The following is an 18387-nucleotide window of genomic DNA, read 5'->3' on the forward strand; positions in this document are numbered from 1 at the left end:
ACACAGCCTGCTGACCAACACACAGCCTGCTGACCAACACACAGCCTACAGCCTGCTGACCAGCCTACAGCCTGCTGACCAACACACAGCCTGCTGACCAACACACAGCCTACAGCCTGCTGACCAACACACAGCCTGCTGACCAACACACAGCCTGCTGACCAACACACAGCCTGCTGACCAACACACAGCCTACAGCCTGCTGACCAACACACAGCCTGCTGACCAACACACAGTCTACAGCCTGCTGACCAACACACAGCCTGCTGACCAACACACAGCCTGCTGACCAACACACAGCCTGCTGACCAACACACAGCCTGCTGACCAACACACAGCCTACAGCCTGCTGACCAACACACAGCCTGCTGACCAACACACAGCCTACAGCCTGCTGACCAACACACAGCCTGCTGACCAACACACAGCCTGCTGACCAACACACAGCCTACAGCCTGCTGACCAACACACAGCCTGCTGACCAACACACAGCCTGCTGACCAACACACAGCCTACAGCCTGCTGACCAACACACAGCCTGCTGACCAACACACAGCCTGCTGACCAACAAACAGCCTGCTGACCAACACACAGCCTGCTGACCAACACACAGCCTACAGCCTACTGACCAACACACAGCCTGCTGACCAACACACAGCCTACAGCCTGCTGACCAACACACAGCCTGCTGACCCCCCCCCCCCTCCCCCGCTTCTCCTTCACCCAAATTCAGACAGCTGATGTTCTGAAAGAGCTGCAAAATCTGGACCCCTACAAATCAGCTGGGCTAGACAATCTGGACCCTTTCTAAAATTAGCCGCCGAAATTGTCGCAACCCCTATTACTAGCCTGTTCAACCTCTCTTTCGTATCGTCTGAGATCCCCAGAGATTGGAAAGCTGCCGCGGTCATCCTCCTCTTCAAAGGGGGTGACACTCTAGATCCAAACTGTTACAGACCTATATCCATCCTGCCCTGCCTTTCGAAAGTTTTTGAAAGCCAAGTTAACAAACAGATCACCGACCATTTCGAATCCCACCGTACCTTCTCCGCTATGCAATCAGGTTTCCGAGCTGGTTGTGGGTGCACTTCAGCCACGCTCAACGTCCTAAATGATATTATAACCGCGATCGATAATAGACAGTACTGTGCAGCCGTCTTCATCGACCCGGCCAAGGCTTTCGACTCTGTCAATCACCGCATTCTTATTGGCAGACTAAATAGCCTTGGTTTCTGAAATGACTGCCTCGCCTGGTTCACCAACTACTTCTCAGATAGAGTTCAATGTGTCAAATCGGAGGGCCTGTTGTCTGGACCTATGGCAGTCTCTATGGGGGTGCCACAGGGTTCAATTCTTGGGCCGACTCTTTTCTCCGTGTATATCAATGATGTCGCTCTTGCTGCTGGTGACTCTCAGATCCACCTCTACGCAGACGACACCATTTTGTATACATCTGGCCCTTCATTGGACACTGTGTTAACAAACCTCCAAACGAGCTTCAATGCCATACAACACTCCTTCAGTAGCCTCCAACTGCTCTTAAACACTAGTAAAACTAAATGCATGCTCTTCAATCGAACGCTGCTGGCACCCGCCCACCCGACTAGAATCACTACTCTCGACGGGTCTGACCTAGAGTATGTGGACAACTACAAATACCTAGGTGTCTGGTTAGACTGTAAACTCTCCTTCCAGACTCACATTAAGCATCTCCAATCCAAAGTTCAATCTAGAATCGGTTTCCTATTTCGCAACAAAGCCTCTTTCACTCATGCTGCCAAACATGCCCTCGTAAAACTGACTATCCTACCGATTCTTGACTTCGGCGATGTCATTTACAAAATAGCCTCCAACACTCTACTCAGCAAATTGGATGTAGTCTATCACAGTGCCATCCGTTTTGTCTCCAAAGCCCCATATACTACCCACCACTGCGACCTGTACGCTCTTGTTGGCTGGTCCTCACTACATATTCGTCACCAAACCCACTGGTTCCAGGCCATCTATAAATCACTGCTAGGCAAATCCCCGCCTTATCTTAGCTCATTGGTCACCATAGCAACACCCACCCATAGTCTGCGCTCCAGCAGGTATATCTCACTGGTCATCCCCAAAGCCAACACCTCCTTTGGCCGCCATTCCTTCCAGTTCTCTGCTGCCAATGACTGGAACAAATTGCAAAAATCTCTGAAGCTGGAGACTCTTATCTCCCTCACTAACTTTAAGCATCAGTTGTCAGAGCAGCTTACTGATCACTGCACCTGTACACAGCCCATCTGTAATTAGCCCACCCAACTACCTCATCCCTATATTGTTATTTATTTTGCTCATTTGCACCCCAGTATCTCTATTTGCACATCATCTTCTGCAAATCTATCACTCCAGTGTTAATACTAAATTGTAATTATTTTGCACTATGGCCTATTTATTGCCTTACCTCCATAACTTACTACATTTGCACACACTATATAAATTTCCTATTCGTTATTGACTGTACGTTTTTGTTTACCCCATGTGTAACTCTGTGTTGTTGTTGTTGTTTTTTCCGCACTGCTTTGCTTTATCTTGGCCGGGTCACAGTTGTAAATGAGAACTTGTTCTCAACTGGCTTACCTGGTTAAATAAAGGTGAAATAAATAAAATTACGGCACTGATCCAAAACAGTCCATGTGGGAGCAAAGCAAAACTTTAGTGGTCAAAACCATCTTGAGGTGACTGGGGTGGGGGTGCAAAATGCAATCTGTTATTATATCATGTATAAAATGGACATATCTATTTTAAAATAAATTACCCAATGGCACATGACAGCCCGCTGTCTGTCTCCTCTGTGTCTGTCTCTCTGCGTCTCGTCTCTCTGTGTCTCCTCTCTGTCTGTCTCCTCTGTGTCTCCTCTCTGTCTGTCTCCTCTGTGTCTCCTCTCTGTCTGTCTCCTCTCTGTCTCCTCTCTGTCTGTCTCTCTGTGTCTCCTCTTTGTCTGTCTCTCTGTGTCTGGCTCCTCTCTGTCTGTCTCCTCTCTGTCTGTCTCTCTGTGTCTGGCTCCTCTCTGTCTGTCTCCTCTCTGTCTGTCTCTCTGTGTCTGTCTCCTCTCTGTCTGTCTCTCTGTGTCTCCTCTCTGTCTGTCTTTCTGTAGCTCCTCTCTGTGTCTCCTCTCTGTCTGTCTCTCTGTGTCTCCTCTCTGTCTGTCTCCTCTCTGTCTGTCTCTCTGTGTCTCCTCTGTCTGTCTCCTCTCTGTCTGTCTCCTCTCGGTCTGTCTCCTCTCTGTCTGTCTCCTCTCTGTCTGTCTCCTCTCTGTCTGTCTCCTCTCTGTCTGTCTCCTCTCTGTCTGTCTCCTCTCTGTCTGTCTCCTCTCTGTCTGTCTCCTCTCTGTGTCTCCTCTCTGTCTGTCTCCTCTCTGTCTGTCTCCTCTCTGTCTGTCTCTCTCTCTGTCTGTCTCTCTGTGTCTCCTCTCTGTCTGTCTCTCTCTGTCTCCTCTCTGTCTGTCTCTCTCTGTCTCCTCTCTGTCTGTCTCTCTCTGTCTCCTCTCTGTCTGTCTCCTCTCTGTCTGTCTCCTCTCTGTCTGTCTCCTCTCTGTCTGTCTCCTCTCTGTCTGTCTCCTCTCTGTCTGTCTCCTCTCTGTGTCTCCTCTCTGTCTGTCTCCTCTCTGTCTGTCTCCTCTCTGTCTGTCTCTCTCTCTGTCTGTCTCTCTCTCTGTCTGTCTCTCTGTGTCTCCTCTCTGTCTGTCTCTCTCTGTCTCCTCTCTGTCTGTCTCTCTCTGTCTCCTCTCTGTCTGTCTCTCTCTGTCTCCTCTCTGTCTGTCTCTGTTCTCCCGAGTGGCGCAGTGGTCTAAGGCACTGCATTGAATTGCTAGCTGTGCCACTAGATCCTGGTTCGAATCCAGGCTCTGTCGTAGCCGGCCGTGACCGGGAGACCCATAGGGCGGCGCACAATTGGCCCAGCGTCATCCAGGGTAGGGGAGGGAATGGCCGGCAGGGATGTAGCTCAGTTGGTAGAGCATGGCGTTTGCAACGCCAGGGTTGTGGGTTCGTTTCCCACGGGGGGCCAGTATGCAAAATAAAAAAATAATAATGTATGCACTCACTAACTGTAAGTCGCTCTGGATAAGAGCGTCTGCTAAATGACTAAAATGTAAATGTATGTCTGTCTCTGTGCATCCTGTCTGTCTCCTGTCTGTCTGTCTCTGTCTCCTGTCTGTCTCTGTCATCCATATGATCAACAATACATTTCTCTTCTCCAGGAGAACTTCCTGTCCAACCCAGTGAATCTATGGGAAGGCTACCCCCATACCTTGATGCCGTAAGTACTGGAGCCAGACCATGTAAACACAATGCAAACAAGCACATTGTACAAAAGGCTCATTAGTGGGTACTGCCCCTTTAAGAGCCATGTGTACAACTAAACACAAGTAAACCTTTCCATATCCCCCTAGCTGTTGTTTCCTTTGTAATGGCCAACCACCACTCATCATTCTCAGTCCTCAGTTCACTAATGACCAACCACCACTCAGTATTCTCAGTCCTCAGTTCCCTAATGACCAACCACCACTCAGTATTCTCAGTCCTCAGTTCCCTAATGACCAACCACCACTCATCATTCTCAGTCCTCAGTTCCCTAATGACCAACCACCACTCAGTATTCTCAGTCCTCAGTTCCCTAATGACCAACCACCACTCAGTATTCTCAGTCCTCAGTTCCCTAATGACCAACCACCACTGAGCATTCTCAGTCCTCAGTTCCCTAATGACCAACCACCACTGAGCATTCTCAGTCCTCAGTTCCCTAATGACCAACCACCACTGAGCATTCTCAGTCCTCAGTTCGCTAATGACCAACCACCACTCAGTATTCTCAGTCCTCAGTTCCCTAATGACCAACCACCACTCAGTATACTCAGTCCTCAGTTCCCTAATGACCAACCACCACTCAGTATTCTCAGTCCTCAGTTCCCTAATGACCAACCACCACTCAGTATTCTCAGTCCTCAGTTCCCTAATGACCAACCACCACTCAGTATTCTCAGTCCTCAGTTCCCTAATGACCAACCACCACTGAGCATTCTCAGTCCTCAGTTCCATATGTAAACTAATGTCAACTGGTGCAATTTTTGCATAGACGTTAAGGGAAGTAGGTGGGTTTGTTTAAACATACAGGTTGAATACTCAGAGCTTAGTTCTCCCAAGTAGTCCTAAGTACTGGTGTAAACTAGTCTAAGTTCTATAGCCAGTCTATAAGTGTGGAAACCATTCTCCTTACTTAGTACCTTTTGTGTAAACCACTGTAAACTAGTGTGCTCATACAAGCTTTAGATATTTGATTGGACAGATCAGAGGTGGTGTATTTTCTTGTTAGTCGCAGGATTTGCATAGACGTTAATAGAAGGAGGTGGGTGTGTTGGTGCTGACTCCCATGTGGAATGAGTTTGTCATAGCAACAGATTTTTTGGTACTGACTCCCATATGGAATGAGTTTGTCATAGCAACAGATTTTTTGGTACTGACTCCCATATGGAATGAGTTTGTCATAGCAACAGATATTTGGTACTGACTCCCATATGGAATGAGTTTGTCATAGCAACAGATATTTGGTACTGACTCCCATATGGAATGAGTTTGTCATAGCAACAGATTTTTGGTACTGACTCCCATATGGAATGAGTTTGTCATAGCAACAGATATTTGGTACTGACTCCCATATGGAATGAGTTTGTCATAGCAACAGATATTTGGTACTGACTCCCATATGGAATGAGTTTGTCATAGCAACAGATATTTGGTACTGACTCCCATATGGAATGAGTTTGTCATAGCAACAGATTTTTGGTACTGACTCCCATATGGAATGAGTTTGTCATAGCAACAGATATTTGGTACTGACTCCCATATGGAATGAGTTTGTCATAGCAACAGATATTTGGTACTGACTCCCATATGGAATGAGTTTGTCATAGCAACAGATATTTGGTACTGACTCCCATATGGAATGAGTTTGTCATAGCAACAGATATTTGGTACTGACTCCCATATGGAATGAGTTTGTCATAGCAACAGATATTTGGTACTGACTCCCATATGGAATGAGTTTGTCATAGCAACAGATATTTGGTACTGACTCCCATATGGAATGAGTTTGTCATAGCAACAGATATTTGGTACTGACTCCCATATGGAATGAGTTTGTCATAGCAACAGATATTTGGTACTGACTCCCATATGGAATGAGTTTGTCATAGCAACAGAGTTTTGGTACTGACTCCCATATGGAATGAGTTTGTCGTAGAAACAGATATTTGGTACTGACTCCCATATGGAATGAGTTTGTCATAGCAACAGATATTTGGTACTGACTCCCATATGGAATGAGTTTGTCATAGCAACAGATATTTGGTACTGACTCCCATATGGAATGAGTTTGTCATAGCAACAGATATTTGGTACTGACTCCCATATGGAATGAGTTTGTCATAGCAACAGATATTTGGTACTGACTCCCATATGGAATGAGTTTGTCATAGCAACAGATATTTGGTACTGACTCCCATATGGAATGAGTTTGTCATAGCAACAGATATTTGGTACTGACTCCCATATGGAATGAGTTTGTCATAGCAACAGATATTTGGTACTGACTCCCATATGGAATTAGTTTGTCATAGCAACAGATATTTGGTACTGACTCCCATATGGAATGAGTTTGTCATAGCAACAGATATTTGGTACTGACTCCCATATGGAATGAGTTTGTCATAGCAACAGATATTTGGTACTGACTCCCATATGGAATGAGTTTGTCATAGCAACAGATATTTGGTACTGACTCCCATATGGAATGAGTTTGTCATAGCAACAGATATTTGGTACTGACTCCCATATGGAATGAGTTTGTCATAGCAACAGATATTTGGTACTGACTCCCATATGGAATGAGTTTGTCATAGCAACAGATATTTGGTACTGACTCCCATATGGAATGAGTTTGTCATAGCAACAGATATTTGGTACTGACTCCCATATGGAATGAGTTTGTCATAGCAACAGATATTTGGTACTGACTCCCATATGGAATGAGTTTGTCATAGCAACAGATATTTGGTACTGACTCCCATATGGAATGAGTTTGTCATAGCAACAGATATTTGGTACTGACTCCCATATGGAATGAGTGTCTTTACTCAGCATGTACCTCTGTGTGTCTAAACCAATCTGATTAGTGCTTAATTATTCTGAGATATTTGATTGCAAATGATAGCTGTTTTTTTTTTTGCAGGAAAGTTTTACTTACTGTGATATGTGGTTGTCTTACCTACCTTAGTTGAATGCACTGATTGTAAGTCGCTCTGTATAAGGGTGTCTGCTAAATGACAAAAAATGCAAATGTAAGGTGATTATGTTAGAATTGACAGACTTGGTGTTCATTTGTCCTGCTTGTAGGTTCCAGATGAAGTTCTATTTCATCTGTCAGTTGGGCTACTGGCTTCACGCCCTCCCCGAGCTCTACTTCCAAAAGACCAAGAAAGTGAGTACGTGTGTATGTGTGTGTGTGTGTGTGTGTGTGTGTGTGCGTTATTTGGGTTGAAGTTACTGAACTCACAAGTAGAAAGACTAGGCATACAGACAGGCTACATACCATTTATTGTTTGATTTCCAAATGTTAACATTGTATTTAAAGAATTTCTAACATTTGCCTGAGGTCATTACACGTAATGCACAAACAGAGTAAATGTTTTACTGACATCCTTTGTGTGTGTGTGTGTCATGTAGGAGGACATTCCTCGTCAGTTGGTATATATCGCTCTGTACTTGGTCCACATCGCAGGAGCCTACATCCTCAAGTAAGACCTGGTTCTCTTCACATCAACATACGTTCACATCAACATACGTTCACATCAACATAAGTTCACATCAACATTACTGTAAGTTCACATCAACATTACTGTAAGTTCACATCAACATTACTGTAAGTTCACTTCACGTCAACATTACTGTAAGTTCACGTCAACATTACTGTAAGTTCACGTCAACATTACTGTAAGTTCACGTCAACATTACTGTAAGTTCACTTCACGTCAACATTACTGTAAGTTCACGTCAACATTACTGTAAGTTCACTTCACGTCAACATTACTGTAAGTTCACGTCAACATTACTGTAAGTTCACTTCACGTCAACATTACTGTAAGTTCACGTCAACATTACTGTAAGTTCACGTCAACATTACTGTAAGTTCACGTCAACATTACTGTAAGTTCACTTCACGTCAACATTACTGTAAGTTCACTTCACGTCAACATTACTGTAAGTTCACTTCACGTCAACATACGTTCACATCAACATACGTTCACATCAACATTACTGTAAGTTCACGTCAACATTACTGTAAGTTCACGTCAACATTACTGTAAGTTCACTTCACGTCAACATTACTGTAAGTTCACGTCAACATTACTGTAAGTTCACGTCAACATTACTGTAAGTTCACGTCAACATTACTGTAAGTTCACGTCACATCAACATTACTGTAAGTTCACTTCACGTCAACATTACTATAAGTTCACTTCACGTCAACATTACTGTAAGTTCACGTCAACATTACTGTAAGTTCACGTCAACATTACTGTAAGTTCACTTCACATCAACATTACTGTAAGTTCACTTCACGTCAACATTACTGTAAGTTCACTTCACGTCAACATTACTGTAAGTTCACGTCAACATTACTGTAAGTTCATTTCACATCAACATTACTGTAAGTTCACTTCACGTCAGCATGTTCTTTATTATCATTGAGTAGGCCTGGTTCCACGCTCAACCTTAGCTGAACTTAGCAGCTTCAGTATGCCCCAATACTTCCTGGAGGTTTCTGGGGCCTTTATCTTATAGAAAAAAAAAAAATAGATCATGGTGATAGCTACCTCCTCTATGAAGCATCTAACCATCTAACGGCGTCCATTTTGTGTCTTCCAGTCTGAATCGTCTGGCTCTGGTTCTGCTGGTGTTCCACTACTTTGTAGAGCTTCTCTTCCACGTGTCCCGCCTGGTCTACTTCAGCAACGAGAAGAGACTGACAGGGTGAGCACACACGCACACACACACACACACACACACACACACACACACACACACACACACACACAGAAGAGACAGACTGGGTCAGTTGAGGTTTCACACACACACACACACACACACACACACACACACACACACACACACTGGGTGAGTTGAGGTGGAGGACTGTGTGTTTTTTCACATTGTTTGTAACTTTATTTTGTAAATAATGTTGCTGCTTCCGTCTCTTATGACCGAAAAGAGCTTCTGGACATCAGAACAGCGATTACTCACCTTGAACTGGACGAATACTTTTTCTTTAATGAGTCGGACGATAGGGATGTCCTCCAGACACCCGACAGGGCCCTCATCCCCGTCACTCGCAGCAGAAAGAAAAGGAGATATCGCGGAAGGAGATCGGGGTGCCTGGTAAGGAGCCGGCGACGAGTGGCTAATCTGCCTTTGCCATCGATACTATTGGCCAATTTACGATCGCTTCATAATGAATTGGACGAATTACAGGCACGTATATATCCTACCAACGGTACACGTATATATCCTACCAACGGTACACGTATATATCCTACCAACGGGACACGTATATATCCTACCAACGGGACACGTATATATCCTACCAACGGGACACGTATATATCCTACCAACGGGACACGTATATATCCTACCAACGGGACACGTATATATCCTACCAACGGGACACGTATATATCCTACCAACGGGACACGTATATCCTACCAACGGGACACGTATATATCCTACCAACGGGACACGTATATCCTACCAACGGGACATTAAAAACTGTAATATCTTATGTTTCACAGAGTCGCGGCTGAACGATGACACGGATAACATACAGCTGGCAGGTTATACACTGTATCGGTAGGATAGAACGGCAGCCTCTGGTAAGACAAGGGGTGGCGGTCTGTGTATATTTGTAAACAACAGCTGGTGCACGATATCTAAGGAAGTCTCAAGGTTTTGCTCGCCTAAAGTATGATAAGCTGTAGACCACACTATCTACCAAGATAGTTTTCATCTATATTCTTCGTAGCTGTCTATTTACCACCACAAACCGATGCTGGCACTAAGACCGCACTCAATTAACTGTATACAGCCATAAGCAAACAGGAAGACGCTCATCCAGAGGCGGCACTTCTAGTGGCCGGGGACTTTAATGCAGGGAAACACACAGCGATGCGTACAAAGCTCTCCCTCGCCCTCCATTTGGCAAATCTGACCATAATTCTATCCTCCTGATTCCTGCTTACAAGCAAAAACTAAAGCAGGAAGCACCAGTGACTCGGTCAATAAAAAAGTGGTCAGATGACGCAGATGCTAAGCTACAGGACTGTTTTGCTAGCACAGACTGGAACATGTTCCGGGATTCTTCAGACAGCATTGAGGAGTACACCACATCAGTCACTGGCTTCATCAATAAGTGCATCGATGATGTCGTCCCCACAGTGACCGTACGTACATACCCCAACCAGAAGCCATGGATTACAGGCAACATCTGCACTGAGCTAAAGGGTAGAGCTGGCGCTTTCAAGGAGTGGGACTCTAACCCGGAAGCTTATAAGAAATCCCACTATGCCCTCTGACGAACCATCAAACAGGCAAAGCGTCAATACAGGACTAAGATCGAATCATACTACACCGGCTCTGACGCTCGTCGGATGTGGCAGGGCTTGCAAACTATTACAGACTACAAAGGGAAGCTCAGCCGCGAGCTGCCCAGTGACACAAGCCTACCAGACAAGCTAAATCACTTCTATGTATGCTTCGAGGCAAGTAACACTGAAACATGCATGAAGGCATCAGCTGTTCCGGACGACTGTGTGATCACGCTCTCCGTAGCCGATGTGAGTAAGACCTTTAAACATGTCAACATTCACAAGGCCGCAGGACCAGACGGATTACCAGGACGTGTACTCCGAGCATGCGCTGACCAAGTGTCTTCACTGACATTTTCAACCTCTCCCTGTCTGATTCTGTAATACCAACATGTTTCAAGCAGACCACCATAGTCCCTGTGCCCAAGAACACTAAGGTAACCTGCCTAAATGACTACCGACCCGTAGCACTCACGTCTGTAGCCATGAAGTGCTTTGAAAGGCTGGTCATGGCTCACATCAACACCATTATCCCATAAACCCTAGACCCACTCCAATTTGCATACCGCCCCAACAGATCCACAGATGATGCGATCTCTATTGCGCTCCACACTGCCCTTTCACACCTGGACAAAAGGAACACCTATGTGAGAATGCTATTCATTGACTACAGCTCAGCGTTCAACACCATAGTGCCCTCAAAGCTCATCACTAAGCTAAGGACCCTGGGACTAAACACCTCCCTCTGCAACTGGATCCTGGACTTCCTAACGGGCCACCCCCAGGTGGTAAGGGTAGGTAACAACACATCCGCCATGCTGATCCTCAACACGGGGGCCCCTCAAGGGTGCGTGCTCAGTCCCCTCCTGTACTCCCTGTTCACCCATGACTGCATGGCCAGGAACGACTCCAACACCATCATTAAGTTTTCCGACAACACAACAGTGGTAGGCCTGATCACCGACAACAACGAGACAGCCTATAGGGAGGAGGTCAGAGACCTGGCCATGTGGTGCCAGGACAACAACCTCACCCTCAACATGAGCAAGACAAAGGAGATGATTGTGGACTACAGGAAAAATAAGAGGACTGAGCACGCCCCCATTCTCATCGACGGGGCTGTAGTGGAACAGGTTGAGAGCTTCAAGTTCCTTGGTGTCCACATCACCAACAAACTATCATGGTCCAAACACACCAAGACAGTCGTGAAGAGCGCACGACAAAGCCTATTCCCCCTCAGGAGACTGAAAAGATTTGGCATGGGTCCTCAGATCCTCAAAAGGTTCCAGAGCTGCACCATCGAGAGCATCCTGACTGGTTGCATCACTGCCTGATATGGCAACTGCTCGGCCTCCGACTGCACGGCACTACAGAGGGTAGAGCGTACGGCCCAGTACATCACTGGGGCCAAGCTTCCTGCCATCCAGGACCTCTATACCAGGCGGTGTCAAAGGAAGGCCCTAAAAATTGTCAAAGACTCCAGCCACCCTAGTCATAGACTGTTCTCTTTGCTACCGCACGGCAAGCGGTACCGGAGCGCCACGTCTAGGTCCAAGAGGCTTCTAAACAGCTTCTACCCCCAAGCCATAAGACTCCTGAACATCTAATCAAATGGCTACCCAGACTATTTGCATTGCCCCCCCCCCCCCCCCCAAAACTATTTTACGCTGCTGCTACTCTGTTTATTATCTATGCATAGTCACTTTAATAACTTTACCTACATGTACATATTACCCCAATTACCTTGACTAACCGGTGCCCCTGCACATTGACTCTGTACCGGTACCCCCTGTATATAGCCTCGCTATTGTTATTTTTACTGCTGCTCTTTACTTATTTGTTACTTTTATTTAGTATTATTTTATATTGTCTTTTTTTATTTAATTTTTTGGTATTCATTCTTAACTGCATGGTTGGTTAAGGGCTTGTAAGTAAGCATTTCACTGTAAGGTCTACTACCTGTTGTATTTGGCGCATGTGACAAATACAATTTGATTTGACACACGGCATACTTCAAAGCCCTACAACAAGATGCCATCTTAGCATTTTAGACAAGGACGTATAGGAAGTTAAGCTACTAGCTAGCTACACTCTCAAGGTCTTGAGTAATGATAGTGTTGATATCAATTGGAAAAAGAAAATTGAGATCAAAGGGAGGCAGTAGATGTCATGGTCATCTTACTTGTGTGTGTGTGTGTGTCCGTGTGTGTGTCCGTGTGTGTGTCCGTGTGTGTGTGTGTCCGTGTCCGTGCGTGTCCGCCTGTGTCACGGTGTGTCGGGTCTCTGTCCTAGGTTCACCGTCTGGGCGGTGCTGTTTGTTCTTGGGCGGCTGCTCACCCTGTCCCTGTCTGTTCTGACTGTGGGTTTCGGCCTGGCCAACGCTGATCAACAAGTACTGGACCTGGCCAACGGAAACTTCAACGTACTCTTCGTTCGGTAAGAGAGAGAGAGTGTGACTTGACCACGAGTAGCAGGATGACTGTGCCCTCACACAGAGTGTCTGGCATGTGCACGGAGCGTTTCATTAACATGGTGCTGTAGCTGCAGGACTAAAACAGCAGAACAGTTTAGCCTTAGTTGTAGTTGTGGTGGAAGTCGGCCAAGCTGTTTAGTTTGTGAATTGCTGTGATACCTTTTTTAAGTTAATCTACCTTCAAGAATCTACCACTTCATACTTTAAGTGTCGCTAACACATCTTTATCTCCTACCCCACAGGATCACTGTGCTGGCGACCATCTGTGTGACTCAGGCCTTCATGATGTGGAAGTTCATCAACTTCCAGCTGAGGAGGTGGAGAGAGCAGACCAAGCCCCAGGCCCAGCCCCTGAAACCCAAGAAGCCCCAAGCTCCCAAGAGCAAGTCCAAGAAAGACAAAGGTGAGCAGAACTACATACCAGAGGATAGTTGCAGAAACTAACGTTTTCCAGGAAGCAACACTATAACCCAGGAAGCAACACTATAACCCAGGAAGCAACACTATAACCCAGGAAGCAACACTATAACCCAGGAAGCAACACTATAACCCAGGAAGCAACACTATAACCCAGGAAGCAACACTATAACCCAGGAAGCAACACTATAACCCAGGAAGCAACACTATAACCCAGGAAGCAACACTATAACCCAGGAAGCAACACTATAACCCAGGAAGCAACACTATAACCCAGGAAGCAACACTATAACCCAGGAAGCAACACTATAACCCAGGAAGCAACACTATAACCCAGGAAGCAACACTATAACCCAGGGAACAACACTATAACCCAGGAAGCAACACTATAACCCAGGAAGCAACACTATAACCCTGGAAGCAACACTATAACCCTGGAAGCAACACTGTGGTCCTCTGTAGCTCAGCTGGTAGAGCACGGCGCTTGTAACGCCAAGGTAGTGGGTTCGATCCCCGGGACCACCCATACACACAAATGTATGCACGCATGACTGTAAGTCGCTTTGGATAAAAGCGTCTGCTAAATGGCATATTATTATTATTATTATATTACTATAACCCAGGAAGCAACACTATAACCCAGGAAGCAACACTATAACCCAGGAAGCAACACTATAACCCAGGAAGCAACACTATAACCCAGGAAGCAACACTATAACCCAGGAAGCAACACTATAACCCAGGAACGGGAGACCCATGGGGCGGCGCACAATTGGCCCAGTGTCGTCCAGGGTAGGGGAGGGAATGGCCAGCAGGGATGTTGCTCAGTTGGTAGAGCATGGCGTTTGCAACGCCAGGGTTGTGGGTTCGATTCCCACGGGGGGCCAGTATGAAAAAATAAAAAATGTATGCACTCACTAACTGTAAGTCGCTCTGGATAAGAGCGTCTGCTAAATGACTAAAATGTAAATGTAAATGAAGCAACACTATAACCCTGGAAGCAACACTATAACCCAGGAAGCAACACTATAACCCAGGAAGCAACACTATAACCCAGGAAGCAACACTATAACCCAGGAAGCAACACTATAACCCAGGAAGCAACACTATACTAGGATGCCAGAAAATACGCCTTGACAATGTGAAAGGGAAAGTTCTTTGATAAGGCTTTTATATTGTTTTAATGAAGTTGTTATTGCAGTGTTTCAGAGTCAAACAAGGAAAATGTCATTATACTTTTTTTAATTTAAATTTTTAATTTAACCTTTATTTAACCAGGTAAGCCAGTTGAGAACAAGTTCTCATTTACAACTGCGACCTGGCCAAGATAAAGCAAAGCAGTGCGATTTTAAAACAACAACACAGAGTTACATATGGGGTAAAACAAAACATAAAGTCAAAAATACAACAGAATATATATATACAGTGTGTGCAAATGTAGCAAGTTATGGAGGTAAGGCAATAAATAGGCCATAGTGCTAAATAGTTACAATTTAGTATTAACACTGGAATGATAGATGTGCAGAAGATGATGTGCAAATAGAGATACTGGGGTGCAAATGAGCAAAATAAATAACAATATGGGGATGAGGTAGTTGGGTGGGCTAATTACAGATGGGCTGTGTACAGGTGCAGTGATCGGTAAGCTGCTCTGACAACTGATGCTTAAAGTTAGTGAGGGAGATAAGAGTCTCCAGCTTCAGAGATTTTTGCAGTTCGTTCCAGTCATTGACAGCAGAGAACTGGAAGGAATGGCGGCCAAAGAAGGTGTTGGCTTTGGGGATGACCAGTGAGATATACCTGCTGGAGCGCAGACTACGGGTGGGTGCTGCTATGGTGACCAATGAGCTAAGATAAGGCGGGGATTTGCCTAGCAGTGATTTATAGATGACCTGGAGCCAGTGGGTTTGGCGACAAATATGTAGTGAGGGCCAGCCAACAAGAGCGTACAGGTCACAATGGTGGGTAGTATATGGGGCTTTGGTGACAAAACGGATGGCACTGTGATAGACTACATCCAATTTGCTGAGTAGAGTTTTGGAGGCTATTTTGTAAATGACATCGCCGAAGTCAAGGATCGGTAGGATAGTCAGTTTTACGAGGGCATGTTTGGCAGCATGAAAGAGGCTTTGTTGCAAAATAAGAAGCCGATTCTAGATCTAACTTTTTATTGGAGATGCTTAATGTGAGTCTGGAAGGAGAGTTTACAGTCTAATCAGACACCTAGGTATTTGTAGTTGTCCACATATTCTAAGTCAGACCCGCCGAGAGTAGTGATTCTAGTCGGGCGGGCGGAAGCAGCGTTCGATTGAAGAGCATGCATTTAGTTTTACTAGTGTTTAAGAGCAGTTGGAGGCTACTGAAGGAGTGTTGTATGGCATTGAAGCTCGTTTGGAGGTTTGTTAACACAGTGTCCAATGAGGGGCCAGATGTGTCCAATTATACTGTTTTTTTCTTTTCTTTTGCATGTTAATTTTCCTCACCTGTCATTTGATCCATGGACATTGACTTCATTCTCTGTCGTTTGCAGCCAATGGAGTGAACGGAGTAAGTTCCAACGGAGCTGATTCGCCGAGAGTGAAGAAAGAGAAGTCTTCATAAAGTCTCAGACCCCATCCAACCCTCCAACCCACACCCACACCAAAAAGACCACCTTTTCTCCCCTCCCCCTCAGGCTGCATCCAGCCTTCTCATGTCAATGGCCCAATCCCAAATCGACCCCTAGACCCTATGGCAGGGATCATCAACTAGATTCAGCCGCGGGCCAAGTTTAGATTTTTTTTCTTGAGTAGATGTTCAGGGGGCCAGAACATAATTACACATTTGTAAGACTGCAAATTGACCGCAAGAAGCCCAAACCGATATAATATTTGACTAAAACGTAATCATTTCAGACCTTGCTTACGTTTGTATACAATCACATATATATATATCTCTATATTATGCGTGGGAATACTTTGGAACAGATTTCCAAAATTTAAAATCACTTGGAGCTGATTTCCTGGCGTTTGTACAGTCTTATGTCCAACAATAAAAATAGAAATTAAAAAAAAAAAAGGTCAACTTGGGGGGGCCAAATATAATGGCCCGCAGGGCCGCCAGTAGGGGAATCCTGCCCTATGCACTTGTGGAGATCAAAAATAATTTCATTGGTATAAGCAGTATGGTGAAACTTCAACCTAGCCTATCAGAGGTCCAGTTGGAGCTATTACCAAATTGATTACATCTGTTGAATCACCTCAACTGCACAGGGCGTATGATCTAGGGGTTGATTTGGGATCTAATCTACTAAAGGACTCGGCTCCTCCCGGCAGGACTACAAGCCCCACAATGCATCTTAGCTTTATCTGCTTCTTGCCAATCTTCAAGTGATCCCGATTTCCCATATCTCGCTGCTGTGCCATTTACTACAGAAAAATAAAATCATAAAAAATAAAATATTTAAGTGCCTATTGATACAGATTGTTTCGACAGATTTAACATTTCAGGAATTAATTTTTATTTTTAAATCAGTGTTTCAGTAATCTGTTTCCAAAGTCAAACATATCATATGCCATTTTTATTTATCAGACTGTATACTGTATGACATTTTTCTGTTTATGTTAACAGAAGGGCTTCTTGAATTCATTCCCATCTGTTTGGAATCACTAGCAGAGAAACTCCTGCCTACTTTCCTTCAGTCTGTATCAGAGGTTGTGTTACATAGGTTTCATGGGTTCCACAATTTTGCTTTAACCTACTAGTTGTGTGTCCCAAATGACACCCTATTCCCTATATAGTGCTCCAGTTTTGGCCAGAGCTGTATTGGCCCTGGTCAAAAGTAGTGTACTTACATAGGGAATAGGGTGCAATTTGAGTCGCGGACATTCTCTCAGGACACTGGCAGTGAGAATGCAGTACAGGGCGCCATTCTAGAGTATTTTGAGTTTATTTTGCTTTTCAAGCCTTTTGCGTTGGTGCCGTCCCGGGCCCTGTTTTTAGTTCTCTCTTAATGCATCCTTCCTGTGGTCTTTACTTTCCTGAAGTCATCACTGATATAACATGGTTGGATAGGGCTGTTTACCCCCAACCCAATCAATGGCAGGATCAGTGGTCACTCAATGAAGGGAGGAAGAAATTATTGAAGTGCATCCTAAATGACACCCTGTTCCCTATATAGTGCACAGAGCCACTATTGGGCTCTGGTCAACAGTAGTGCACTATATAGGGAACAGGGTGCAATTTAGGACAGATCTGTGGAGTTGTCCTGGTTTGGAGATGATCTAGAGTGCCTAACAGGGCACTGAAAGGATATGGTGACTGTATGTTCCATATATATATATATATATATATTTCGCACCCTATTCCCTAAATAGTGCACTACTTTTTACTAGGGCTCTGGTCTAAAGTAGTGCACTATATAGGGAATAGGGTGCCATTTGGGATGAATCACTGTGTATTTCTGTCTCTTTTGAACCATGTCCATGAGAATATCATTTGTTGTTAAAGACGTGATGGATAAGGAAGTGTTCTATTGTTGTGATCTGTTTTATGTCGGCCCCCCGCCCCCGCCCTTATTTTAACTGAACGTGCCAAATGGTAGCTCTCTTCATGACACATGAGATAAGCGCTCTTTACTTTCCTTTTAACATGCCCACTTGTTGCTATTAAAAATGATTTACACAAAGAAATGCCTCAAATTTTATGAAACTTGAGATGGTATTTGTAGAAATATGTTGATATCGTGACGTCATCCTGTTTGACTGCGATATGTGGTTGTCTTACCTATTAGTTGAATGAACTGACTGGATAAGAGAAGATAAGAGTGTCTGCTAAATGACAAACGTAG

General features: G+C 44.9%; 1 protein-coding gene across 1 annotated transcript in view; it reads left to right on the forward strand.

Moving 5' to 3' along the window:
* The window catches only part of LOC311114176 (translocating chain-associated membrane protein 1-like), a 31507-nt gene extending 14498 nt beyond the window's left edge, over window positions 1–17009 (forward strand). The window contains exons 5-11 of the mRNA XM_084189450.1: window positions 4235–4293; window positions 7425–7509; window positions 7755–7825; window positions 8958–9062; window positions 12962–13105; window positions 13385–13545; window positions 16090–17009. Coding sequence (XP_084045576.1) covers window positions 4235–4293; window positions 7425–7509; window positions 7755–7825; window positions 8958–9062; window positions 12962–13105; window positions 13385–13545; window positions 16090–16160 — 696 coding nt within the window. The 3' untranslated portion in view covers window positions 16161–17009. The remainder of the gene's footprint in view (window positions 1–4234; window positions 4294–7424; window positions 7510–7754; window positions 7826–8957; window positions 9063–12961; window positions 13106–13384; window positions 13546–16089) is intronic.
* The last annotated feature ends 1378 nt before the right edge of the window (window positions 17010–18387 follow it).

Source organism: Coregonus lavaretus, assembly GCF_964263955.1.
Source record: "Coregonus lavaretus genome assembly, contig: HAP1_SCAFFOLD_455, whole genome shotgun sequence".
NCBI classification, from domain to species: domain Eukaryota; kingdom Metazoa; phylum Chordata; class Actinopteri; order Salmoniformes; family Salmonidae; genus Coregonus; species Coregonus lavaretus.